This window comes from Oncorhynchus nerka, linkage group LG22, assembly GCF_034236695.1.
Source record: "Oncorhynchus nerka isolate Pitt River linkage group LG22, Oner_Uvic_2.0, whole genome shotgun sequence".
In the NCBI taxonomy this organism is placed as follows: domain Eukaryota; kingdom Metazoa; phylum Chordata; class Actinopteri; order Salmoniformes; family Salmonidae; genus Oncorhynchus; species Oncorhynchus nerka.
The window spans coordinates 20691976-20715223 of NC_088417.1; the positions used below are offsets into that span (position 1 = coordinate 20691976).

General features: G+C 38.8%; 2 protein-coding genes across 6 annotated transcripts; both read left to right on the forward strand.

Annotated features, from left to right (window-relative positions):
- Positions 1–5763: 5763 nt before the first annotated feature.
- commd3 (COMM domain containing 3) lies at positions 5764–12850 on the forward strand. Of its 4 annotated transcripts, XM_029626501.1 has the most exons (7): positions 5764–5913; positions 7244–7317; positions 8752–8815; positions 11033–11089; positions 11190–11246; positions 11317–11380; positions 12633–12850. In XM_029626501.1, exons 1-7 carry the CDS (start codon positions 5893–5895, stop codon positions 12671–12673), a joined length of 378 nt encoding a protein of 125 aa, XP_029482361.1. In that variant the 5' UTR covers positions 5764–5892; the 3' UTR covers positions 12674–12850. The 4 variants fall into 4 exon arrangements, 2 of the variants coding, with proteins under 2 accessions (XP_029482361.1, XP_029482362.1); XM_029626502.1 differs by lacking the exon at positions 11317–11380; XR_003859827.2 differs by lacking the exon at positions 12633–12850 and having other exon boundaries at positions 7244–7312; positions 11190–11851.
- An 845-nt stretch (positions 12851–13695) lies between these two features.
- Positions 13696–22744, forward strand: bmi1a (bmi1 polycomb ring finger oncogene 1a). 2 transcript variants are annotated; one of them, XM_029626499.2, is made up of 10 exons: positions 13696–14042; positions 18007–18137; positions 18405–18501; positions 18734–18789; positions 19098–19148; positions 19570–19678; positions 20166–20211; positions 20781–20879; positions 21153–21233; positions 21511–22744. In XM_029626499.2, the coding sequence occupies exons 2-10, from the start codon at positions 18020–18022 to the stop codon at positions 21841–21843; spliced, it is 990 nt and encodes a 329-aa protein (XP_029482359.1). In that variant the 5' UTR covers positions 13696–14042; positions 18007–18019; the 3' UTR covers positions 21844–22744. The 2 variants fall into 2 exon arrangements, with proteins under 2 accessions (XP_029482359.1, XP_029482360.1); XM_029626500.2 differs by lacking the exon at positions 13696–14042 and adding an exon at positions 16832–17223.
- Positions 22745–23248: the final 504 nt, after the last annotated feature.

Here is a 23248-nt window from a genome sequence, read left to right on the forward strand (position 1 = left end):
GTATCACTCCTCTCCACAATGCTAGCTGATGTGTGGTGAGTGTTCTGGCATGCATCACCCAGGTGGGTGCCACACATTGATGATGGATGAGGTGAGTTCCCCCCTTACTATGTACTGTGCTTTGAATACCTCAGTTAGCAGAAAAGCGCTATATAAATCCAATCCATTATTGTTATTATAAAGATTGATTTAGGGAAAATTTAGCCACAGATGGAAACGACTGGCCTTTCTTTGACTTCGCCACCTACTCTTGTTATTTCCAAAGTTTGGACATATTCCATAAATTGTGTCTGCAAATCCGCCATAGAAATAGTTAGAAAGAATTAGATGAAACTCTGGTAATATGGATAACTATTGAAAGATAGCTCATATGTGTTTTTCTAAATTTGAATGGACACGGTGCACCCTTTGGTAGGCATAGGCTGCTGGCAGGCTTTGGCTGCGGTACAGCAAAGCCAAGTCTGCCTGTGCCCATGGTTCTCACAGGGGAATTGAAATTATAGGCTACAGTCACTTTGCTCATCATCATGCATGCTGCAAATGACATGTAGCTAGCTATAAGTTCCTTGAATCTTCTATCTGGAAAGACACTTGTAATTTCTATTTTTGTATTTATTTTGTATTTTGTTACCTTTATTTAACTAGGAAAGTCAGATAAGAACAAATTCATATTTACAATGACGGCCTACCCCGGCCAACAACGACGTTGGGCCAATTGTGTGCCACCCTATAGGACTCGGGATCACGGCTTGTTGTGATACAGCCCTGGTTCGAACCCGGGTCTGTAGTGATGCCTCTAGCACTGCGATACAGTGCCTTAGACCGCTATGCCACTCAGAATAACCAAAGAGTTAACTTTACACCAATCAAAGCAGAGAAGCCTGAGGGGAAGCAAAGCTTTCGTGAAAACAATGAAATAACACATGGAATCATGTAGTAACCAAAAAAGTGTTAAACAAATCAAAATGTATTTTAGATTTTAGATTCTTCAAAGTAGCCACCCTTCGCCTTGATGACAGCTTTGCACTCTTGGCATTCTCTCAACCAACTTCATGAGGTAGTCACCTGGAATGCTTTTCCAACATTCTTGAAGGAGTTCCCACATATGCTGAGCACTTGTTGGCTGCATTTCCTTCACTCTGCGGTCCAACTCATCCCAAACCATCTCAATTGGGTTCAGGTCGGGTGAATGTGGAGGCCAGGTCATCTGATGCAGCACTCCATCACTCTCCTTTTTGGTCAAATATCCTTTACACAGCCTTGAGGTGTGTTTTGGGTCAGTGTCCTGTTGAAAAAACAAATGATAGTCCCACTAAGCGCAAACAAGATGGGATGGCGAATCGCTGCAGAATGCTGTGGTAGCCATGCTGGTTACGTGTGCCTTGAATTTTAAATACATCACAGACAGTGTCACCAGCAAAGCACCCCCACACCATCACACCTCCTCCTCCATGCTTCACGGCGGGAATCACACATGCAGAGATCATCCGTTCCACTACTCTACATCTCACAAAGACACGGCAGTTGGAACCACAAATCTCAAATTTGGACTCATCAGACCAAAGGACAGATTTCCACCGGTCGAATGTCTATTTTTGTGTTTCTTGGCCCAAGTAAGTCTCTTCTTATTATTGGTGTCCTTTAGTAGTGGTTTCTTTGCAGAAATTTGACCATGAAGGCCTGATTCAGACAGTCTCCTCTGGACAGTTGATGTTGAGATGTGTCTGTAACTTAAACTCTGTGAAGCATTTATTTGGGCTGCAAACATTTGACTGGTACTGTATATTTTATACAGAGTAGCTCCAAAATAGGTGAACATTTACAAATTATCTAATGAATTATTATACTTTTCTGGTAAAAAAAATAGTGGAGGTGCAGAAACATACATTTGCACACCCTATTTTCATTTGCTCCATGGCTCAAGCGGTCAAGTGGACTAAAGGCTAATCTCAGTCGCAATCAGGAATAATTTTGCAGCTGTTCCTGATTAGTAAACACTGTGATACTGGTGGGTGGTAACATTCAAATAAAACCCGGCTCTGAAACAAAATATAGGCTGAAAATAATGTGTGCATCATATCATAGTACAATACTCCGCATTCAGGCGAATTTGCACGAAGTGGGCAGTTGTCACTTCAAAACCAAATATATCACACTTTGACTAAGACGATGACTTATTGACCTAAATCCTTATGCAACATCATAGGTAAGTTCTGGCCATCGTCTTTCAGCTCGAAAAAGTATATTTCTACTGGTGTGAACGTTTAAAACAGAAAATAACAACATCAAGTCTCCCCTCAGAACTTTTCACTTTCATCCAAAACTAAACATGGTAAAGATATTCACATTAAGTCATAATTAATCAATTTGATCATTAACAGATAATTAACACATACCTATGTGTAGGCTAGGTGGTTAATAAAGAAAATGTATATTAATGTGAATAAATAATCGTTGATTTATTTATAAAGCAATCCACCAATGTCACGTGCCATGATTTAATCAACACTTTAGAGCATTGGTTAAAGTATTGCAAGACCATATACTGTATAGGCCTATCTTCAATTAAAACGTTTTGAGTTGATTGAAACGCATGGGCTGTCTTTAGATCAGAAGTCTAATTATACTTTCATTACTTTTCATTTAATCATATTACTTAGATTACGTTGAACCATATTAGGCCCAAATGCATGTATTTATTGTGGGTCCGTGATACCTGCCATTATTGACCAACCCGACAATTTATGCCACAGAGCTTTTGTCCTTCACTGATTATGGGATAATAGTTACAATTTACGATACATCCTCATTAAAATATAACAACATCTTTGAAAACTAAAGGAGCAAGTTAAAGAATCTTATATTTAGCACAGTAGGACCCCTTGTACGTTTCCACTAGTTTTTTTTCTACACTCGTTTGCTTGTAGACCTATTTAATATATATTTCACATGTTGTCGAGTTAATACTCTCTGGGCCCGCAGTGTGTAGGATATTTTTATTCTGATTAATGTGAGTGAGGTTAGTTTGGGTTGTCAGAACTATTCGATGACCCCTTACTATTTTTCAGCTGATGAATTGAAAGCGAAATAAACCATCCATTAAACGACGATATGATTATTAGTCATCGACTTTAGAAAAACGTTCGTATAATATTTTGTTTAAAAGAATATAAAATATTTTGCTTCTTGGTTTGATAAAGGCAATATCGACAAACAACATCTCTCTCTCTGTTCCAGACATGTTCAGGGTTCCAAAGCCCTATGTTTGTTTCTTGATTTAAGAGTATAAAAGAGAGTAAAAGTTGTAAAATGTTAAACAAAATACATTAAAAAAACCTTCATACAACTTGTTGATCTCTACTTTCACATTAGCAGCTATTCACCCGAGTCCTAGCCTCTCACAATCATGACTAGGCGACTGAAAAATACTAAAATAACGGTTTGGAAAGGTCTAGTATATTCAATGACTTCAGTTTGTGTATGGTCAGTGTGGCTAAACTGACAACGTCATCCTATAAAAGAATGAGCTGGGGTTTTGATAAATTCAGATTTAGACAAAACACATTTCATCAGTGATATCCAACGTTAAATTACGATGGCCTGAGGCACCAATTGAAATGAATGAACTTTTTAAACGAGAACTTCTACTAAAAAACAACTTTCGATTTTGATATTAACACTATATGCCTACCTTGCTTTTGTCCAGAAATAGGAGCCGTTAGAATAGGCTATAAAGGCCTCTTCTGTTTGGGGAATCACCTGGAAACTGTATCAGGCAAGATTTTACCAAACATCTAACAGCAAAAATTAATATATGAAGTAAACGGATGTGAATGAATTGTTTTGACTTTTTGGATGTGGAGAGCATAGTCTATTGATTAGGCTGTAGGCCTACACCCAACGCATTTTTTTTTCTTTCTTTGAAAGTTATTATTATGTACATCTTGGCTATATAGGCTATGCTATTCTGACTGGTGCTGATAATTGGAAATCGGTCAGTGGTATAATGCAGATTTATGCAGATTCGATTATTGACCTTCTGCTCGAGGCGTGACTGGGAGAGGGGCCAAATTTAGATTAATATTTGTGCTCGCGGTTGATTAATGGTCAGCCGGAATCCCGAGGACAAAAGTGGGCAAGTTAGAGAGGATATAAAGCGCTGGGACCGAGCCAGATAGACAAGTAAAAAATAAAAAAAAGCTAAATAAGAAGTCCAGTGTCAAAAACGGGTTTTGCTGAGATGTGTGCCTATAGCCCCCAGAGACTAAAAAGACAAGTGTTAACAACTCAGGTTGTTACTGAGTAAAACAAAACTAAAACGAGTTCTCATGAAGACATAAATACTTCAGTTATCTCCTATTGTTCTGAAAAGAACAACAATACAATTTGCAATACTAAATGTTTATCCTATATTTGGATATTGGCAAATAAAAAATGAATGTAAAAAAAAGTTGGGGGGCCTTTGCACAGTCTGGGATGACACCTGAGAGCCAGCCAGGTGAGAGGTCATGAACTTTGACCTTGATCAGCTCCAGGTTGTCTTTCTAAACCCTAGACACACTGCTCTGGTATAGGTGTCTGTCTGATGCCAGTCCAGTCATGGACAACCCATTCTCCCCATCTGCATCAGAAACAAGGTTTTTCAGAGAGAATTTTAAATATCTATATTGTCTTTGGGGTGGTTTTCTGAATATTGTTTTACCACCAGACTACCTTCAATCAATGCAACTCACTCCTTAAAATATCTATTCAGATAGCCTAATTAGTCTAAACATGATGGGCCTTCCTCTGGGTTAAAAAAACAGATTTTCAATTAAGGGAAACAAGATCCATGTAAGGATCCAAAAGAGTTTGGGGAATCGCTGCCCTGTCTTCAGAAGCATGCTACACTTAAGGTCCAGACCAAAGTTAAGAGTATGCCTACTTTATTACTCTACCCTCAAAGCTTTTCTGAATGCAATAATGTGACTCCTATCAGGACCCCATCTAAGACCTTTGGAAATGACAGGACCATGAACAGTTTCTACCCTCAAGTCATAAGACTGCTAAATAGTTAGTCTTGGTTAACTATTTAACTATCTGCATTGACTCTTTTTGCGCTAACGTTTTTGACTCATCACATACGATGCTGTTACTGTTTATTAGCTATTCAATTGCCTAGTCACTTTATCCCTACCTATATGTCACATGAGGTTGGTCACTCCGTTCCAGCCATTATTATGAGCCGTCCTCCCCTCAGCAGCCTCCACTGCTATGTGTACATATCTACCTCAATTACCTCGTATCCCTACACTTGGACTCGGTACTGGTACCCGTGTATATAAGACAGGTTATCGTTACTCATTGTGTATTTATTGTATCTATTTTTTGCTATTATTTATATATTTGTTCTCTCTACATTGTTGGGAAGGGTCGTAAGTAATTATTTCACTGTTAGTCTACACCTGTTGTTTACGAAGCATGTGACAAATAACATTTGATTTGATGATGCAACAAAATATGCAGTGGCTCCATCCTATAGCCTCACATGCCCAATCCTGCAAATGATTTAGACCTATATGAGAATAAACTATGCCTATATTTATTTTGTTCTCAATGAAAGATACTGTAGCCTAAATGAAACAAACAGACGTGATACATTGTGGAGCTGTAGATTTTTTTCACTCCATCACGAGCGGTGAATGAACGCTATGTGAGCTTTGCCCTCTCCCCTGCATGTAGTGTCAGCTGATTACGTCACGTGATCCGGTTTCGTGAGTTGTTTCTGTTTCAAAATGGAGTTGTCTGAGTCGGTGCAGAAAGGGCTGCAGTCTCTAGCAGACCCGTCGCTTTTCGACCTGAAGACCTCCTCTGTGTTGATATAATTAACCTTTCGCAGCTCGCTAACCGCCCATGCCGACCGTAGTGTTCTCGGTAAGCCTGCTCTCTCTCCACCGTCGCCTTTTATTTATGCTTCTTTCACAGCTTCCGGTTTCTTCCCAGTTTGACTTGGAGGCTCGTTTTGAAAAATGTGGAATGCACGATAGATTTTTTTTAACACCCGTGGATCTGAAATGAATCAAATGTAACAGTGTTAGCATCTTTTATGTTTCAAGTGGTAGTTATAGTAAATATGACTATTGATCAGGCTACAACAACGTGTACCCAGGCGAACAGTGAGTTTGCTCACCAAGTAGTAGCAATTTTGGGGCGGCAGGTAGCCAAAGTTAGTGGTTAGAACTTTGGGCCAGTAACCGAAATGTTGCTGGGTCAAATCCCCGAACTGACAAGGTACAAAATCTGTCGTTCTGCCCCTGAACTGTTCCCCGGTAGGCCGTCATTGTAAATAAGAATTTGTTTTTAACTGACTTACCTAGTTAAAGAATAAATAACTGAGAATGTAGGCTAGGCTACATTTTTTTCCAAAATAGGTTAGAAAATGTAGGAAGCAATCTGGAACTAAAAAGGTGCTCCCTAGTGACTAAATGGGATTTTAATCATATATTTCTAGTCGTAGCCTAAATTGTTTCATTCATTGTGTGTGTGTTCGTGTACGCACCTTGCTGTTAGTAATTTGCGTCTCTGTATGTATAAACGTTTAGGTTATTAGAACTAGATGATATACTTTAATTAAACAATAAGGCATGAGGGGGTATATGGCCAATATATCACGGCTAAGGGCTGTTCTTATGTAGGATGTAATGCGGAGTACCTGTATACAGCCCTTAGCCGTGGTATAATGACCATATACCACGGACCTCCAAGGTGCCATGTTGCTATTATAAAATGCTAACCTTATAAACTGCTCGTGCCTTATTGTTTAATTAGACCCACTATAAAAGCTTGCCGAGACATTCGGCTACAGTTAAAGGAAAAATCCTCTCAAAATATATTTAGCTATTTTTTTAAAAATTAGTCCACTTGATAGGTATTAACAGTGGACTAATACCATTTTAAAATATATATATATATATTTATTTAGTTTGAGTGTATTTTTTTCTTTACGATATGTGTGATAGGGGCAGCAGGGTAGCCTAGTGGTTAGAGCGTTGGACGAGTAACCGGAAGGTTGCAAGTTCAAACCCCGAGCTGACAAGGTACAAAATCTGTCGTTCTGCCCCTGAACAGGCAGGTAAAGCCACTGTTCCTAGGCCGTCATTTAAAATAAGAACTTGTTGTTAACTGACTTGCCTAGTTAAATAAAGGTTCAAATTTATTTTTTTAATGAATAAATAACTGGTCAATGTTTTTTTTCTGATCATAGATCAACCTGAATTCATCTGCCACCACCTGCATACTGGAGGGGGTCAAACAAAACGTGGACAAATCCACTGTAAGGTAACGCTTGGTTTGTCCTGCTATATTATTGCTAATGGAGGTTGACCTCTCTGAAGTTATTAAATAATTAATCTCGTCCCCCAGAGACTAGGGTCAAGTTTAGAAAATAATACATTTGTCATTTAACAGACTCTCTTACCAGAGCGACTTACAGGTAGTGCATTCATCTTAAAGGGCAATTCTGCCACTTTTCAAGCCCCTATTTATTATCTCAGCACCAAACCAGTGTCTACATATGTGAAAACAGCACGTTTCTATGATCTGTGGTTAAAAAGATAAGGGCCCTAAAAAATGGTTAAAGAGAAGAATGTTTCCATCTACACTTTTATGTGAGTAAAATCATACTTTATACCAAAACAAATCAGGACAGCTGTGATGGAAACTGACAGTTTTGGTACAATTTCATGAAAGCAGACAGATAACTTGTTCCTTTGACATTGTGGGATATTTTTGTAAAGTATGTCAGAAATGGAGATGGAAACGTTTTTATGCGTAAATATTGAAATAACAATCATATCCAAGTTAAGTGGTCCTCTCACAGTAACTCGGGAAAGCATGCAGTTTATTAGGCTACAGATTAAATATGTTATACAGGAGACTTCACCATGCACTTTCACCGCCCTGTGATCTTGATCCTCCTTTCCAATAAATATCAATGGTCTTATTCTGGTGACAAGATGATAGATACTTGACTGCTGTTTGACAAATAAACATTCTTGCTCTTATCCATAATAATCTCATGTAGACTAGCCTAACCACACAGTATCTGCGAGCTGTTGGCTAGAGCGCAGGTGCCAAGATTATAGAGTAGGCACATTTGCTATTTAACGCAACTGTTTTTGTGGTGGGAAAATGTGCATATTTTCTTTGTGGATTTTAGAATATTTGCATGAAAATCTGTCCCCAATTGAAACCTAGCTTGTGTTATCACAAGGTATGATTAAAAGTGGGGGGGAAACTCCCTCTGATTAGAAACTCATTGCAGTTTTCTTAATCCCAACATCACTGTAAATCTGTTTGAAAATCACTGTTATAAATGTTATAACTTTGATAATTTCATCGAGTTGAACTTTTGAACTTTATTGTTTTCTACAAAATGTCTAAATACACAATTTTCACATGCATATGTACACACTGGTATTGTGCTGGAGATAATGAAAATTAGGTTGAAAAGCGGTGGAATTGCCTATTTAAAACAGCTAGGTGGGACAACTACATATCTCTGTCATAGTAAGTACATTTTTCTTCAATATAATAGCTATCAGCAAAGTTAGTCCAAGTAGTAGAAGAAGTCAAGTGTGAGTGTGGAGCACTCTGTTATCAAGAGCATTCCACTTCACCTGCTAAATAAAATCCGTAGGCCTACATGAGGTGAAAGGGACTTAATTATGATGAATATATTGATAAATGATGGAGCTGATTTTGTCATTACAGCTTGTGCCTGGAGGATGTTAGGTTTGATGCGGAGAGAATATATGTATTCTACATCACATACCAGGTGATGACTACCTTATTATTTTTTATAACATCTTAATTACCTTATTGCAAAGAAATGCAAATCCATACCAGATCTCAACCCCAAACGGACTCTTTTTTTTTCTTCCAGAAATATAAAAGTGATGTGGAAATTCTATTGTCAGGGTAACTTTTTCTGATGTTTTCATTTCCAGTCAGCCTATTTGAAATGCCATAATTCATGACTATGGGGTTATTGTGGCTAAAGTGTTGACTGGACAAATATACTTGATTTTAAAGTATTAGATTTAAATATAAAACACTACATTGTCTGTTTGTACAGAGATAGTAGTTTGTAAACTGTGGGAACATAGTCACATCCTAACTAACACATGCCAACAATGCAGACACAAACAAGACCTTATCGGAGCCTTACATTTTTGTTATGGGTTCTCTATATGGCTCATGGAACATCACGTTGACCATGCAGTTTACACTTCATTAACATCTGAAGATCTACAAATGTTATAAATCCACGCTATTGAACTTTTCCAGTCATATTATATATCTTCCCCAATACACATATCCATCCCCATTGAAACATCAAGGGCAGTCTAAAAAAAATGTGAACAATAAAACAATATAGGGGGTTTTCATTATATATATATATAATTAAAGTTTGTTTGAAGTTGGGTAATAACAGTTTTATGGTTTTTATTTCAAATGTATTGAACAGTTACATTTTAAATGAACCACCAATTTTTGTTTGAAAGCTTTGTGTGTCATCAGGAAATATAGATGAGTCAATTTAATAATCTTGCTTTGCATTATTTGCAGTTATTTGACAGATTTAGTTCACTGAACAAAAATATAAACGCAACATGTAAAGTGTTGGTCTCATGTTTCATGAGCTGAAATAAAAGATCCCAGACATTTTCCATATGCACACAAAGCTTTTCTCACAAATGTTGTGCACAAATTAGTTTACAATAAAGGGCCACTCTAAAATGTGCAGTTTTGTCACACAACACAATGCCACAGATGTCTCAATTTTGAGGGAGTGTGCAATTGACATGCTGACTGCAGGAAGGGCCACCAGAGCTGTTGCCAGATTATTGAATGTTAATTTTTCTACCATAAGCCGCCTCCAACATTTTAGAGAATTTGACAGTACATCCAACTGGCCTCACAATCATGGACCACGTGTATGCTGTTGTGTGGGGAGAGAGGTTTGCTGATGTCAATGCTGTGAACCGAGTGCCCCATGGTTGGGTAATGGTATGGGCACTACTGACAACGAACACAATTGTATTTTATCAATGGCAATTTTTTTGAACGGTATATGTGACCAACAGAGGCATGTCTGTATTCCCAGTCATGTGAAATCATAGATTAGGGCCGAATGAATTTATTTCAATTTACTGATTCACTCATATGAACTTTAATTCAGTAAAATCTTAGAAATTATTGCATGTTGCTTTTATATTTTTGTCCTATGTGTGTGTATATTATTTAGCAGATGCTTTTATCCAAAATCACTTAGTCATGCGTGCATAAATTGTACATTTGGGTGATCCCGGCAATCAAACCCACTACCCTGGCTTTACAAGCACCATGCTCAACCAGCTGAGCTACAAAAAGTGTATAGAAATGGTCAATGTGCTTGACAATATCTCTTCAATTGTTTTATGCTTCACTTTCATAGAGTGCAGCAGACTAGGGAATGGACCTAGCCTAACTCGGGTCAAATTTATTTGTGACGTGTAACCGTTTTAAGATTAGTGAATTAACCTGCAAATGTGACATGACAATTTGTTTCACAAACTTTGAATCGGTTTATTTTCTTTGGAGAAAGCGCAGTTCTTTTACGATGAGCGTTTGTTTGTAGCGCATTGATAGTTGCTTTTACATTGTAATTAATCACCACGATTGCCCCCTTTTGTCTCCCTCCTGACAACCAAGCTTCAGAATGCTGAAAAGTGTTGCCCTGTTCCCCATAGGGCTCCATCCGCGACAAGATGTTTTGCTGTTTGATTTTAACACACGTAATATGATCACTTAGCCTAATATGTGGAATGACTCTGGGTTAAACAAACAAAGGTTTTTAATGCATAAGGTTATCGTTGAACAGCCTTTATAAATCGGTATTCATGAGTTCCTGTATGCATGCTTCTTGCCTTGTAAATATATGTGTTTAATATAGGCCTATTGTGTGCATCTGTAGCCCATTGGTAAATCTGTATTTTGGTTGTCCTTTTAGTATAGGGAGATGCCCTCCTCATATCAACGACGTGTCATGGCGCCTGGTGTTATCAAGGTATTGGTTGGTAATAATAAACTACAATAGAATCGGATAATTATGGTTTAGAGGTCTTCTGGTTACTTCGTAGCCCTAACATATTTTGTTTCCATGACAGAACGGGCATGTGCATGAGGTCAACGAGCCGTCCTATCTGATTTCATTAAACGTTGAGGTATGTCCCTTTCCAGAACCCAATGATCTAAACTTGTCATCATTACAAACGTAAGCCTATACTTTTACAGAATATCAACAACGGAGGATCGTCGGAAGAAGTCCTTTTTTTGCTGTACTATGGAACAACTTCAGGTAGCTAATGTTTTGTTGCAGCCTATATAGAATGTGGGGTTCACCATTAGTTGAATAGGGTAATTTCACAGAAAGTCTAATGTTTTACATGCACTCTTGAACGTGGCAGTTGATTTAAATAGATAGCCTACACTGTATTTTCCAAATCGGCATACTTTACAGATCTGTATATAATTATTGGCTAGCTGTTAGGTCCACGTGAATGAGTACAAATAAAGTCATGTTAGTTATATTTGATGTTTGTTAAATGATTATTAAACTTTTTCTTGAATAGCATGTCTTTCAACAGTGATCTGTGTTTTAGATGTACTTCTGCCACATTGAGCAGAGATTAAAACCTGACTTTGCAAATAGCTCCAGTGTATTTTAATCTATGTGCAGTAATCTCATTCAATAGTGTTCTGCAGACTGTTTCATTTTTTTTACACATTTGTTAAACAATTTTAAAAAATAAATTATCAGAAAAACAGAGTATTTCGTATTTTTTTCAATATTCACTCGATTTGTGTATTTCCATCCATTACTTTCTGTGTGAATAGTGATGCCAAGAAATAAGCATAACCGCTGAGTGACAGGGCAGGCAGTGATGTCTCGATCTAAGTGTAGCCTATGAACTTATCCTAAAAAAAGTCTCAATTTGTTACATGTTGTTTTTACTTTTCCTTCAATTGAGTTCGACGTAAACATAATCCCGTATGTTTTGTAGACCTATCTTCACTGTGACTTGAGGTTGTCTGCTTTAACGTCCTGTAGTAGCTATCGCTTCGTGGCTAGTTTAAGAGTATTGAAATAGGGGGCAGAAAAAAAATATTTAGAAATGTTTTTACCCTGTTGCCAAGACACAGTTCTGAGGAAGGAAGTTTGGTAATGTGTATGTTCGGGAACACCATCTATCCTTCTTTGGGGTATGAGGTGAACCAGAACGGTTGCATTAAATTTCAGTTGACCTGAACATCCTTAGAATTAATCAAAAATACATTCACAAATGAACGAATTGTACTCAGGCCTACTGTGAAGACTATTCCGTTATGAATTTAAATGGAATTGACTCTCACCCTGGCAGGTTTCAGTGCAAACTATCCTGGTAATCTAATTGACAGGATTCAGACTGAGGCAAGGTTATAATTTACACTCAACAGTGGTCCAAACTCCTCCAGTACGTGAGGGGAAACCATTAAATGGTGTGTGATTTAAACTTTCCGTCATTCTCTGTTTGGAAGAGTACCGACTGTGTATGTGACTTTGTTTTCAGGATTTGGTGGGAAAGATAAAAGACGCTGCCAAGAGTCTTGAGGGCTATGCAGTTGTGAGCCTAGCCTGCTCGAACAGTGGAATCCGGTTTCTCACGTGATCTCCTCTGCTTCCCTCATCTCCTGAAAGCACTGAAGTTCAGCGATTTCAAGCGGCGTTGATATCCGCTTTGTATTTTATACTCATTTCATTCGTCATTAAATATTTGTATCCGTTCAATGATGTAGGCCTATTTTTGTCAAAAAAACAGTTCAATGCATGCATGGTAATTTGCAGGCATAAAATAAGAGCCAAATTATATTAAAGTAAGCTATATAGCATGCGTGTGTCCCCATAGTCCAATGCATAGTTCATATCAACTCTAGATGTGTAGTCAATGCAGTCTCCGACTGATAGGAGTTTTTGTCTTGGAAATAGATTTTTCCACTGCCACATAACGGTGAAGGGGTATGTTTGTGGCAAATAAATTATCAAAATTGGAGAGAATATCGTGCCGAAGATTAGTATAATGTGTCATATCTAGTTTACTGGTGGCAATGCATTAGTTAAATTATATTGCGGCTCACCAGAGGGAACAGTACCGCATGTAGTTTACGTACAGAGCCTCCTATAGTAGCCGACCTATTACCGATGCTTTCATTTCCTAAATGTCCCCGTCTTCAGTACGATCATGAATTAGTATTGTATGGGGTCGTTTGCCAAGGAATATCAACACAGTAGCCCCAGCCTTCCATCGGCTTTGGAAAGTGTATCCTAACCAACGCATGTATGACAAAGACGCATTTTGCCAAGCTCATGTCTTTGGAAAGGGACACAGCAGAGGCACATAATAGAAACGTGGTTTGAAAAACGCACACTGGCTATTGTTTAGAAACATCAGTGATATCTTGAGTGACACAACTACAACGTTTGAAGCAAATTACGAGATCATGATGGGCTTTGGATAACACATTCTTTGTGTCATTTTACGAAGCATCGTGAATTGGCGAGCCCCCGGAATACACCGACACTAATTTCCAGGCCACCCTTAAGGAATGATACCACGTGACCAAAGCGGGGCGGTCGAACTACAAGCCATTTTGGGGACGGTGTCAGTTTACACTGAGCCACACTGCTGCATTTTTCGAAGAGACTCATTGGGAACACAAACACACCGTTCGGAACGCACAGTCAAAAGTCTGAAATATTAGACAACAGAGGACACTACGCGCCCAAAGTGCATAGAAGGAGGACACTACGAATTTTACACATCTGAAATGAGCCCCGGGTTGTCTGGCGCTCTCTGCAATTGACAGCGTCTGCAGCTTGTTTCAAGATGGCGGCTGAGCTCGTATTCATTTTCTGCTGATCGCCTCCTAACTTTCATTGTCTCTCCGTCTCCAATATCGCTGATCGCCAGCCAAGTCTCTAGGTATGTATTATTCGATATATTTTCTTACCAACAGATGAATAACGATTAAGTTTTCGCCGCGTATATGTGTTTTTCTGCGGGTTTAAATGCGTTTCCAGCCCGTGGTGGATGGGGCTTTGACTGTGTCTCGCACTCACGGACGTGGAGCTCTGTCCTCGCACTGCTTCTAAAATTGTGTTCCCTTCTTGCGCAAGCCTTGGTTTTGCGCTCAACAGACCAGCGCATTGAATTCTTTAGTATTTAATGTAATTATCTCTTATGAGTGTCCATTGAGAGTGTTTCCGTGACGTTGTTTAGATTTCCACAAAGCCAGTGATCTCAATCGAACAAGACCGAGATTGGTGAGGTGTTTACGGCAGCACACAGTCCAATGGTTCTCCTGGTTGGTTTGGTTCCATATACTGTCCCCATTTTATAGAAATAGGATCTTTTGGATGTTGGGGATAGATCAGTGTGGTTGCATTACGCACATGTCATCAAGTCTTGTTTTTATTAACTTAACTTCCCTCTTGTTGAACCGGTCCTCTGTAGCCTGGTGGAGGGTAAACCATTTACGATTTACTGAAATATCAGCACGATCAGTTAGTTGTTAAAGAAGGATTTTAATGTATAGGTCTACACGCAAGTTGACAAAGGAACGATATTGGCGCACATTAATCATGCATAAACCAATTTTCAGATTTTTGTTACCATCATGTCAAGATGGTACAAAGGTCCATTGACTGATTCAGAACAAGGGTCCTCTCAATTAGCCAACCATCTTTGAATTCTCTGTAAAAGGCATATATTTACTATTGAGTTTCGTCACGACTTTATTGCGCAGGCTATGTGCCTCCATCTGTCAACATTTAGTTTTGAGGATTTGTAATTCCCCCCACGTTTGGAACCAACAATCTGACCGTTAACTCACAAGGGCGCATAACAAGTTTATAAAGCAGGAGTATGGTACAAACCAACCATGCAAAGATCAGACATGTTTGACGGTTTGCACTGTGGTGGAATATTCTGTTGCTTGAATAGTTTGAAATGTGTTTGCATGGATCCATGGTGTCTGATATTTTTATGCTTACCTTCTTAATAATGTCGTTATGACCAGTTTATCAAGTGTGATATTCTGTCATGAGGAAGGGAACTGTTTGGTGGGAAAGATAAATAGCCTAACGCTGTTTGACAGTTGATAATCTCACAGAAATCCTCTGTGGGTGGGTTAAGGTTGCCAATGCCGGTGCTAGTTGAAATTCTGGTGTAGCCTGATTTGTGTTGATATAAGGTTTCTGTTTGTGATACTTTTTGGAATGCAACTTTAACACACAGCCAGGTAAATAGAGATTTCGACATTGACTGCCCAGTTCTTGATTAATTATATAAAGTGAGGCCTCCTCTTTCCCATGTGGGGAAGTCTTCTGAAATGATGATGGAAATCTAGCTTTGATGAATAGATTAAGGTTCCATCCAAAAATAGAGAGAATGGTGCAACATATCTAGACCAAAACAACCACAGCCCTCGAAGACTAGCCTGTCTTTATGGAGAAAAATGTGACATGCATCTTTATCCATACTACACGAAAATGTTGTAAATTGTATGTAGATTATACACAGACGATTCTCCACATTGTTTGAGGAAGGACTCGCCTATTCTACTTCCCATTTTCAGCCATTCATTATAGTTAGATGGAGAAACCCTGGGTTGCACCATGCAGCACACAGTTCATGGCCTCAGAAGGTTGAGCTGAGTTACAGTAGGCCAGATAGAATGCAATTGGGAGCAAATCTGGCCAACATCGTTATTAATAATACCCTGTTCTATGAGTTTCTCAACTACTTTTTTATTCAGTGCTTTATTTGTTGTTAGGCTGTGTCCTATACAGATAAATGTGTTCCATGGTGATACTTGTAGATGAAGTTGCAATATGCATGTTAAAGCCTGGTATCACTTACTCTACAAAGGCTCTGCTATATTACCAGTGGTAACAGTTGTGCAAACATCAGTAGTTAATCGATTGATAGCGTAACAGGCTATCTGTTTGCATTGCAAACACGATGCGTGACAGCCCCTGTAATGACATTGTAGGGTCCTCCACTGCATTACATTCAAATACACATTATTAACATTTGTTTTTTACTGACGGGAAGAGCTGGGATATTCCACACCAGTGGCCTTTTGGCAGAGCCAATATCGGTGTTTCTATATATATTTGAACTAAGGTGCATCCTTATAAAATGACGATGGTTCTGTTTGCAAGCCCCGTAGGGTTTTTTTCACCATAGGCTACACACAGAATCCGTTTAAATGTATATAGCGCCACCATGCAACATATTGCGCGGGTCACCTTTGATGCAGGCATGACCCAGTGGCAATCTCACTATTTCTTGTTTTGTCATGAGTTTTATTCCTAGTGCTAGGAAGCCAAAAGCATCTGACACGCAGAATCAGTCATTTCTCCCCATGTTTTAACTGACGGCTCATGTGATCGCATCCTATCTGTGGCAGAAAGACAAAAAGCCATTGAGAAGAAGAAAGATGTCTAGGCTACAAAAAGGCGTCACAACTAGACGTATATTGTGAAACTTATTTCATTATTTCCCTCCCTCCAGACATTCGTTTTTAAACCTCTTTCTACTCCACATTGCTGTTACCTGCTGGCTATTTGAACTAGACTGTTATGTGGCACTTCATTAGTAATCCATGTCGCGTTGGCTGAACAGTGGCGAGGTTTCTCTCGGGCTTCAACTTCATACGGCCAGAGAACATACTTGGTCGAGTGATGTTGTTATTCTACTATGCCGTGCACACAGGCTGCCTGTGCAGCGTGTACACGGAAACGACACAAGCGACGGCCAACGATTAGATTTATCCAAACTAATGCACAAAGCATGGGTAACCTATATGGTTGGCGACATAGGAACTGAACGTAACAGGCTTTGGTGTGAAAAAATGTTAAACCCTGTCGGGAATTGCACTATGGTTTTCGAGCGAGACGTTCTTTACAAAATGGCAGCCATGGTGCGGGGACGGACTGTAGTCTATTGGCTTCGCGAGGGAAGGACATATATTTATTTTCATATTATTCGCAGTCACATCATCAACGCGAGCGGTGATCTGATCTTGGGCGAAGCAAATCTCTCCGTATTGGACCCTGGCGAGATGCCAAGTAGTGGAACCTAAGTTGCCATAGAAACGGTAAGACTTTCCAAGTGTGTGTGGTTACACCTGACGCCGAGTCAATTAGCTTACGGTCTCCCGCATCCTCGAGAGTTGAAAGATTAATTCATTGAAGAATGTGATATGAAATGTTGCAATTGGCCGGAATGATGTTTCTTATCATCAGGTTCCAATATTAGAAAGTAAGAACCCCTCTGTGTTTTGGCACTAATACACTGAATCGCTTTAGAATATATACCCTGATGTAGGTTGGATAGGTCGACAGCGTTTCTTCGTTTTATAGGACTAGGGTACTATCACATTTCCTGAGCGACCAACGACCTCCATTCTCCCATATCTATCTATAGAGGAGCACTGGGAGGTAGGCTATATGAACCATCCCAATGAAAGGATTGATTTATGACAACGCAGCTCTTTCGGCTGTAGCTGTGCCCTCGACAAATCCACACGGATCGACTCCCACCAATTGTTAGCTATCAATCAACCTTTGGGTCAGCTTCTGAAAAACGACCAACCCCTTCCCTGGTTATTATACTATTATCATAAAGTATGGGTGTTTCTCTAACAGTAGAACAACAAAAAATCCTTACAAATGGGTTTAAAGCGGTTTAATGAACGACCACTTTATCAAGCTGTGAAAGATCTGTAGTCCCGATCCAATGATAGGCATTTCATTGTTGCTGTCTGTTTTTTTTCTTCTCAAAAGTATCCTCAATTTATCAAGTCTAAATTATATTTTCATTAACAAGATCTAGGCTACCTTCCTGTCAGATTGTGACTCTGCTCCTTTGTCCCTCGCAGGGATCTTCCTTCCATGACGATGCATCGAACGACCAGAATTAAGATAACTGAGCTGAACCCCCACCTCATGTGTGTGCTGTGTGGTGGATACTTCATCGATGCCACAACCATTATAGAATGTCTCCATTCATGTGAGTGACACTTGGCTGAATGCAGACATGGGAATTGGACCAATCATGATAAATATGACTGTTGCAAATTCACACTAGTAGGTATCTAGTTAATTACTCAAGTTTTTGTTGACCAATTTCACTCTCACATTCTCTTTTCACATAATTGCATTGGCTATTTATGTAACCGCTATATGATAAATGTAACAGGCATTTTTCATCGTTGGACTGTAGGGTATTGTGTTATCCACTGAGAAACTGATCCAGTTTTTTCCCCTTGGGTTTCAGTCTGTAAGATGTGCATTGTGCGCTATCTGGAGACCAGCAAGTATTGCCCCATCTGTGACGTGCCAGTACACAAAACCAAGCCTCTGCTCAATATAAGGTAATTAATCACTTTGTTTCTTTTACATTTGTTCTATAGCCTTGCATTGTTTTCTCGCATTTCTGCTGTTTCTGGCTATTATCCAATCCACCCAATGCAGTTAGATGTCGTCAAAGGATTGGTCTAGTTTCATTCAAATGTTGCTACTTTCTCAACATCCGTCAATTTATTAAAACCTCATAGAATGCAATGAGTTCTGGGTAAATATGACTGATTATGAACATTCTTCAAGGTCTGACAAAACCCTACAAGACATTGTCTACAAGCTGGTCCCTGGTCTCTTCAAAAGTAAGTGGAATGTGTTAAATCCCTCTTATCAGTCATGTGATTGTCTTGTTCTCTGTGACATATGTATTCTGTATCTACTAAATGGTGCATCCTGAATGGTTGATTATCCTGTTTAATCGGAGCTGCTGGCTTGTCTCCCCTGGAAAATGGTTTAAAACCCAAATGTGGACTGATTCTGGAAATGGGTGCTATATAGTTAAAGCATGAGGTTGCAATGCATCAGCTGATTGATAATTACATTTTTCAATTGTATCTCTATCCCTATTCAAATAAACATTTGTGACAGTTTTTTCTCTCTTTCCCATTAGATGAGATGAAGAGAAGGAGAGACTTTTACGCAGATCACCCTTCTGTAGATGGTGAGTCTGCACTCTTTGTTGATAGTTGCTTTATTTCAGATTTTTTTAAAACTTGTATGACTGTGATATGTGGTTGTCTCACCTAACTACCCTATAAGAGCATATGCTAAATGACTCAAATGTAAATGTTAAGGAAAGGGTTCATGACCTTTCTTTCCTAGGGCAGATAGGGTGCAAGTCTACTGGAGATGTAAAAAGGGAATTGTCATTAAGTAGTTTTATTTCTAACAACAAAAATAATGGTTGATTTATTTCCTGCTCCAGTAATATTCTAATGGTTTTCCCTCTACAAAGCCACTAAAATTAACTTCAATATTAGCTGATAGAAATCCTATCATTATAGGAGAATACTAAGCTCTCACTTTCACGGTTTTACAAGTTTTTGTGAAAACTCATACAACTTGTTAATTTGTGTCTGTAGCTACGACAAGGTCTAATGAGGATCGAGGGGAGGTGGCAGACGAGGACAAGAGAATCATCACAGACGATGAGATCATCAGCCTCTCCATTGAGTTCTTCGATCACAACAAGTACGTCAACAAGTCTGTTACAGCCAGGCTTTTTAAAAATTATTACATCTAGTTCGCTATTGATTCATCATAAGGTCTAAGGAAGACAATTATGTTAGAACATTTAGATGTATACTTATATTTATTAGTTCAGTGTGTTCAGAAACTGATTAGGTCAGTGTGTTTATTATTTATTATTCTGTAGTGACCCTGGTTTATAAGTGTGTATATCGACGTTGCCTCTCGACCATGCTTTTGTGGTGCAGTCGATGGTGCACTGGGCTTGGGGCCAGAAGGTTGACGGTTTGAGCACCATTCCCTGCCTGTTTCATTACAATACATTACAGTGTATGTTTTCCTTTCTATAGTCATTTTAATTTTGAGACTTTGGTTTTACCAGTGTTCTGCTTTTTTTGTGCATGAATTTCCAACCATGAAAATCTTGAGTGCATTATCAAGATGTTTTCTAACACATTTTGTAAAACAAGTGTAACATTGTTTTTCTCAGGGCTGAACAGACCGGCGTGGCTGAGGACCAACTGACTAAAGAACAGGTAGGCCGCCTACGGCTGAAGCTCAGAAGCATTCCATATCAGATAGTTCTTACACTCTGTTGCTGCACAGAGCCTATTGCTTGGTTTCTGATATAAGATTGTTCTTAAATCTGGACCCTTAAATAGCTTGTCTTCAAATCTCACTGCATGTCTCATCTCCATTTTCCATTTTCTTTATTGTAAACAAGGGTACTGTATAAAGTGCAGGTTAGCCTTTTTTCGGCATGAATCTTGTTCTGGAGGCAGCTCTGCAGAGTGGTCACTAGCTGGCACAGCTACAAATCTGATTTTAAACCTAGCCTTAACCAAAAAGCACATTTTTCTTTGTATACATTTTTACAATATAGCCAAATTGCTCAGTTCTGCCTCCAGGACAAGACTCGTGAAAATAAACATCAACCTGCATATAAAGTCCCTCAAATTAAATTGTCTTTATTAACTGTAGCTACATTATTTTCTCTTGCTATTTTATTGTGTATTTGCTGCAGACAGCTTCAGTTTTCTGTCTGAGTTTGGTCTGTAGTAAAATGGAGGTTTGAGCTGATCTAACTGGCTCTGTCCTCCTCCAGGTGAACAATAAGAGGTATCTGCAGTGTCCAGCAGCCATGACCATCATGCACCTGAGGAAGTTCCTCCGCAGTAAGATGGACATCCCCTGTACCTATCAGGTAAACATTTGTTTGGTTATATGAAATGACACAAGGGCAGCCATAACTCTTGCATCACTATGTTATATTATTATTATATATATATTTTTTTAAATAAGATGAATTTAACAACATTAGTCCATATCACTGCAAGATCATTCTCTCATATGCTTCTATTGAAACAATAAAAAAGATCAAAGATATTCAGCAATTCTTGAAGGACAATGGAAGTTCAGTAGAATAAGTACTTGTTGGCCTATTTTTATAAATCATTTTGTAATTTCTACAATGTAGGTTGAAGTGATGTATGAAGACGAGCCACTGAAAGATTACTACACATTAATGGACATAGCCTACATCTACACCTGGAGAAGGGTAAGAAACATAATATTAAAGGGGAAGTTAGTAAAAACATGCAATTAAAGGCAATGTAAACGTTTTTAACAAGTTGGAAGTAATGTTTTTTTTGTTGTAAATTATTGCATGACTTTTTATTTCAACATTTGGCTCTGTGATATTTCTTAGGCCTACTTCAAAGTGTGGAATGCATGAAAGTTCGCAGTTCAAAAGCTTTATTGTCCATGAAGGAAAAAATCATGATTGCCCTGCAAGTTGAGACAAAGTAGCTCTAAGTATTACAAATATTTTTCAGAATGGCCCTTTGCCGTTGAAGTACCGCGTCAGACCGAGCTGTAAGAAGATGAAGATGAGTCATCTGCAGCAGGAGGGCCAGAACAGCACTGGTCGGTCTGCTGAGAGCGACTCAGCCAGCGACAAAGCCTGCAGCCCTGCCGCTGTCCCCTCCACCTCCTCCTCCTTGCCCAGCCCTGGCACCCCGGTGCAATCCCCACACCCACACTTCCCCCACATCTCCAAGCCCGTCAATGAAGCCTCCACCTCAGCCCCAGCCCCTACCAGACCCTTCCCCTTTGGAAAAAAACCACGGAAGGCCTCGCTGAATGGTTCTTCTGCGTCCTCGGGATGACTGGCCTGAAATCCGGGCCGACAGCCAACGCCAGACCGCTCAGCTATTATCTTCATGCCAATGTAGTTCCATTGTTGTAGACGCTCTCTTTTTGTTATTGTTGTTGTTATAAATATATGATATCTGTTTAAGTAGTGGAAGTGAAGCATTTCAATAGGAACATAGCAGGGATGTGACATTAAGTTGGTGAAAGGGATGTTGGTGATAGATGAATGGTCAAAAATGAAAGCCCCCAAAAAGCTATGTTTTATTTTACAGATGTGACTGAAGATGGCCTTTATATTATTTCCTTTATTTTAATTATTTTTTTTCCATATCAGAATATACATGTGTTGACTCTTGTAAGTGTGTATTTCAGCCTATTGTTGTCAGATAAAGCATGGTAGAAACCTATAGGCTTTACTAATATTTGAAACGTTGCATCTATTGTTCTTTCGATTGGCTTTTGGAAAGCATTTCACAGAGAAATATAATAATCAATATATTATGTGGAATCAACTATTGTAGTATTGGGCCCATAATTTTATGAGAAAACATATGAAAGATCTGCTAAATGTACAGAGCTTTTATTAGGCTGTAGGCTACTGGGGGGGACATACTTTTTTAGCTGCTGTGGAATCGAATTGCTTATAGCCTCGACATCCCTGAACCCTTGAAGCAACCAAGAAGTTCAGAAAGTCCACACACACACCCATGTATATAGCGAAATATATGCATATTTAATCAGTAATTATGTCAAATACTGTCCAGAACAACCCCCCTTTTTAATTTCATGCTAGATGACAAATGTTTTTTGATGTCTCCCATGTTCTGCATATTTGTATCGCTCGATTGTATGGACAACTATTGTATTGTTACTGTTGCACAGTATAACATCTAAATAAAACATTTTACACTTAAAGACGTTTTGGGTGTGTTTTTATTTTATTTTGTGATTCATTCATCTGGTATTGTCCCCTCTTTGTAGGCATTTTGAAAATGTCTGTCAATTGACAATTTACATTTTCCTACATTTAATATATTTTAGTTTCATTCATGCATTAAGTTAAATATCTTTTTTTTTTTTTCGAATAATAAAATATCGCAGACAAAGCAGCCCTCCACGGACATTTTGAAAAGATGTCTCGTGCTGGCGCAGCATTGATTTAATTTAATTCACCAGAGACCACTACTAGTCGCAAATATATGTCGTGTTTTGAATAGGCCTAGAATATCCTTGACTTAGATATTTTCCGTCGCACTCAATATCTGTAGCAAGGATTATACTTTTAATGGGTGAAAGAAATTGCTGCTAACAAATTGAAAGAACACAGCATTTCTTCAAATTACAAAATAGGTTTTCTACAGAAATCTACACATTTAGGTGCATTTCAGATCGAGATATTTTTTTGTCAATTGCTTGTGG

Bases quoted from the DNA above. Each gene is read 5' to 3' on its own strand.
- commd3 (XM_029626501.1), top strand. From the start codon at position 5,893: ATGCCGACCGTAGTGTTCTCG. The intron at 8,816-11,032 runs GTGATGACTACC...TTGTCCTTTTAG, and splicing joins TATTCTACATCACATACCAG to TATAGGGAGATGCCCTCCTC. The intron at 11,247-11,316 runs GTATGTCCCTTT...ATACTTTTACAG, and splicing joins TGATTTCATTAAACGTTGAG to AATATCAACAACGGAGGATC.
- bmi1a (XM_029626499.2), top strand. From the start codon at position 18,020: ATGACGATGCATCGAACGACCAGAATTAAGATAACTGAGCTGAACCCC. The intron at 18,790-19,097 runs GTAAGTGGAATG...CTTTCCCATTAG, and splicing joins GGTCCCTGGTCTCTTCAAAA to ATGAGATGAAGAGAAGGAGA. The intron at 19,149-19,569 runs GTGAGTCTGCAC...TTGTGTCTGTAG, and splicing joins AGATCACCCTTCTGTAGATG to CTACGACAAGGTCTAATGAG.